Consider the following 4203-nt stretch of genomic DNA (forward strand, 5'->3'; position numbering starts at 1 on the left):
CTCAAGGCTAGCACTCTACCACTTGAGTCACAGCGCCACTTCCGGCTTTTTTTTTCTGCTTATGTGGTGCTGAGGAATCGAACCCAGGGCCTCATGCATACAAGGCAAGCGTTCTACCACTGAGCTACCTTCCCAGCCCTGCTTCTTGTATTTTTATCATAAGGCTTGAGTTTTAATTACTACTAAATGGATATACAACACAGTATATCATTGGAGTCTGAGAAACATCAACACTGGTGAGGATCAGTAAAATCATCAACTTGACCAAATGAATTTAGTTGTCAACCTATTCCTCCATCTGGAAAAGTTATTTTACTACAAACAATAACAATAATTATGTCACAGAAATTTTAAGCCGGGTACTAATGGCATCTATAATCCCAGCTACTCAGGAGACTGACATCTAAGATTCATGATTTGAAGCCAAGCTGCGCAGGAAAGTCCCTGAGACTTATATCCAACTAACCAACAAAAAGCCAGAGCTGGGTTATGTGGCTCAAGCTTTTTTGCTCAAGGACAGTGCCCAGGCCCCGAGTGCGAGCCTCAATACTGCACCAAATAAATACAAATCGTAAAAAATTACCGAAGTTGTATAATTTACAAGAACCGACACGTGCGTCCTCTGGGCTTAGGCGTCTGCTTACGGCGTGGGTGTTAGGTCTACTGTATCCCACCCGTGCTATCCTCAAGAGGGAGAAAGAATAAAACCTGACACAGGTCGGGCATGAGAAGTACTGGCTTCGGGTTAACTTTTAGGCTGGCGGCTCGGGTTTGGGTTATGTCAAACCCACTGCACCGACACAGACTGTGACCTTGCCACCGGCACGTCCTTTCCATCAACTGGGGGCTGGGGATCGGATTTCAGTCGCCTTTGAGTCGTTCAAAGGCACGCTATTCTTCAGAGTGAGCGGAAGACGCTGTGAGAGAGAAGGAGGAGAACAAGTCCCCAGCCGGGGCGGAGGCAGGGGGCTGGGGAGATCGCCGGCTCGCGGGCGGGCCTGAAGGAGAGGAGCGGGGCCCTGCGCCCGGCCCGCTCCGAAGCGACCAGGCCCCGGCCCCGGCGGCCGGGCGCAGCGCCCGACGGCGGTGCCGCCTCGCAGAGCGCCGTTCTCCTCCCGCTCGCCGCCGGGGCCGGGAAGGTGGCTCAGTGGTAGAGCGCTTGCCTCGCATACCAGAGGCCCTGGGTTCGATTCCCCAGCACCACATAGCAGAACAAGCCGGAAGTGGCGCTGTGGGCGGTAGGGCGCTCGCCTGGAGCCCAACAGCTGAGGGACGGCGCCCAGGCGCACCCCAGAAAAGAGGTGGCCGCCGACCGCTCCGCCCCACGACCCAGCCCGACGCTCACGCAGGGCGCGACGGCCCCGGGACGCTGACTGCCCCGGCGCCGCCAACTCCCGACTCAAGTAACGGCACCGACGCCGGGCGCCGCGCCCGCTCGGCGCCCCTTACCATGGTCACGGCAGACTCTGCTCGGCCGCGGGACCACCCACTACCACCCCGCGCCGCCGCCGCCGCCCTCAGCACCGGCCGCCGCCAAAACCGGACAATGCCCAAGGCCCGCCTAGTACTATCACAACCAATGGCCGTTCGACTTGCTGGTTTGAACTCTAGAGGTTAGCCAATCGGGAGCCTTCTTCTACCTAGAAGCCCGCCCCCGTGGCAACGCCTCCTCAACGGTTGTTTGTTTTTGCACACGGCTCGGGGAGGCGGAGCTTCCAGCTCCAATATTGTTGAGCTCTCGGCTTGTTTGTTGTTGTTTTGTATTTTTATTTTTTGCCAGTCCTGGCGCTTGAAATCAGGGCCTGGGCGCTGTCCCTGAGCTTCTTTGCTCAAGGCTAGCACTCTACCACTTGAGCCACAGTGCCACTTCTGGCTTTTTCTGAGGACTCGAACCCGGAGCTCCCAGCATGTTAGGCAAGCCACATTCCCAGCCCTCTCGGCCTTATTTCACACGCAGAATGTAACGAACAGAAGAACTGACCAATAAGAGTGCAAGACAGCCAATGAAAACATTGCCCGCGAGCAAAGGGGGCGGGAGGCCGGGAAGGACAGCAGGGTTAGCCAATGAGGTGGAGTGTTTTCTGGCGGCTGTTGTCTTCCTGCGCATTCTCAGCCGCGTTGGATCCGGGCTCTGGGCCGCTCCGGGGAGGTCGGGAGGCAGTCGCTCCCGCGCTGTCCGCCCGGTCGGCCTGCTGCCTCGGTCTTTGGTGGGACCAGCACCACGTGGCTCCGAAGTTTAAGGTTTTACGCGCAGCCGCAGTCTGGCAGCCGATCTCCTGATGGGCACGGCGGCAGACCCCGATCGAGGACTCCCTTGCTGCTGAAGTTTGGGGAACACCCTGGAGTAGAGCCGAGGAAAAGCTGCCATGTGGAATTGCCTTCCGGTGGAAGCTGTTTTGAAAACTAAAGAATGTATGTGAGCATGCGCCGGTGGCTCACGCCTGTAATCCTAGCTACTCAGGAGGTTGAGATCTGAGGATCACCGTTCAAAGCCAGCCCGGGCAGGAAAGTCTGTGAGACTCTTATCTCCAATAAACCACCAGAAAACACGAAGTGGTGCTGTGGCTCAAGTGGTAGGACGCTAGCCTTAAGCTGAAGAGCTGAGGGACAGTGCTCAGGCCCAGAGTTCGAGACTCACGGCTGACCAAAAGAAAGGAAGCAAAAGTAGAAATGAGGTGCCTTTCCAGCATTTTCCTGCTTGATTGGTTCAGATGCGTCCTAATTGTGTCACTGTTCATTCCCTCCCTACCTCTGCTTTATTTTCTTGTAGTAGTTAGTGATTCTCTCAATAGCATTTCACAGTGTAACCTGAAACACTTTCTGTGTTGTGTGGTGGCATGTGTGTGTGTGTCCTGGCATGGGCGCTTGTACTAAAAGCTGGCACTCCTACCACTTTGAACCACATCCACTTCCTGTTTCTGGTGGTTAATTGGAGAGTTTCACAGACCTTCCTGCCTGGATTGGCTTTGAGCCATGAGACTCAGATCTCAGCCTTCTGAGTGGTTAGGATTACAGGCATGAGCCACCAGTGCCTGGTTTCTTCCTTGACTTTTTTTGCTCACAGTTGGCACTCTACTACTGGAGCCATGTCTCCAGTTCTGGATTTTGGATAGTTAATTGGAGATAATCTCATGTTTGTCTGGGCTGGTTTCAAACCTGGATCCTCAGATTTAAAACTCCTGAATACTTAGGATTATAGGAATAAGCCATTGGTGCCTAGCAGGAAATAATAAAATGGTGGCTTGTTTACCTCTTTAATGAGTGAAACAATGGTTTGACAAACCCATAAATAAGGGGCTGGGAAGGTGGCTCAGTGGTAGAGCTCTTGCCTTGCATGCATAAGGCCCTGCGTTCGATTCCTCAGCACCACATAAGCAAAAAGAAAAAACCCGGAAGTGGTGCTGTGGCTCAAGTGATAAAGCCTTAGCCTTGAGTTGAAGAGCTGAGGGACAGCGCCCAGGCCCAGAGTTCAGGCCCAATACCAGACCCCCCCCACCCCCCCAAAAAAAGAAGGAGGAAATTCTTTTCTCTCCAAGGAAAAGATTTCTCTGCTTACAGTAATAATGAAAAGGAGGTTAAGACACCTGTACACTTAACAGTATTTTTTTTTTTGGTGGTCCTGGGGGCTGAACTCTGGGCGCTGTCTCTCAGCTCTTCAGCTAGCACCCTACCACTTGAGCCACAGCACCACTTCTGGCTTTTTTCTGCTTATGTGGTGCTGAGGAATTGAACCCAGGACCTCATGCATGCAAGGCAAGCACTCTACCACTGAGCCAACTTCCCAGCCCTACTTACAGTAGTTTAACACAGATGTTTGGCCAGAAATATACAATAAACATGTTTAGTCATAGGAATTAATTTTGGACCACAATACTCGCGACCACTTAACTTTGAATTTGTATTACCAATAGAAACAATATATATATATATATGTATGTACATATTTATTTATTTTTGGTTTTTGAGTTTGGCCTGAGCTCTGTCCCTGAACTTTTTTCTTTTGATTCATCTGGGCCTAGGTGTTGTCCTGAGCTCTTCAGCTCAAGGCTAGTACTCTATCACTTGAGCCACAGCACCACTTCTGGTTGTTAATTGGAGATAAGAGTCTCATGGACTTTCCTGCATGGGCTGGCTTTGAACCATCGTCTTCAGATCTCAGCCTCCTGAGTAGCTAAGGTTACAAGTGTGAGCCCCACTGTCCCT

General features: G+C 52.3%; 1 protein-coding gene across 1 annotated transcript in view; it reads right to left on the bottom strand.

Moving 5' to 3' along the window:
* LOC105998263 (histone H2A.V) overlaps window positions 1-1452 on the bottom strand; it is a 29238-nt gene extending 27786 nt beyond the window's left edge. The window contains exon 1 of the mRNA XM_013032937.1: window positions 1346-1452. Within this exon, the coding sequence (XP_012888391.1) occupies window positions 1346-1452 (107 nt within the window). The remainder of the gene's footprint in view (window positions 1-1345) is intronic.
* Window positions 1453-4203: the final 2751 nt, after the last annotated feature.

Source organism: Dipodomys ordii, unplaced genomic scaffold (genome assembly GCF_000151885.1).
Source record: "Dipodomys ordii isolate 6190 unplaced genomic scaffold, Dord_2.0 Scaffold160, whole genome shotgun sequence".
Taxonomy (NCBI): Eukaryota; Metazoa; Chordata; class Mammalia; order Rodentia; family Heteromyidae; genus Dipodomys; species Dipodomys ordii.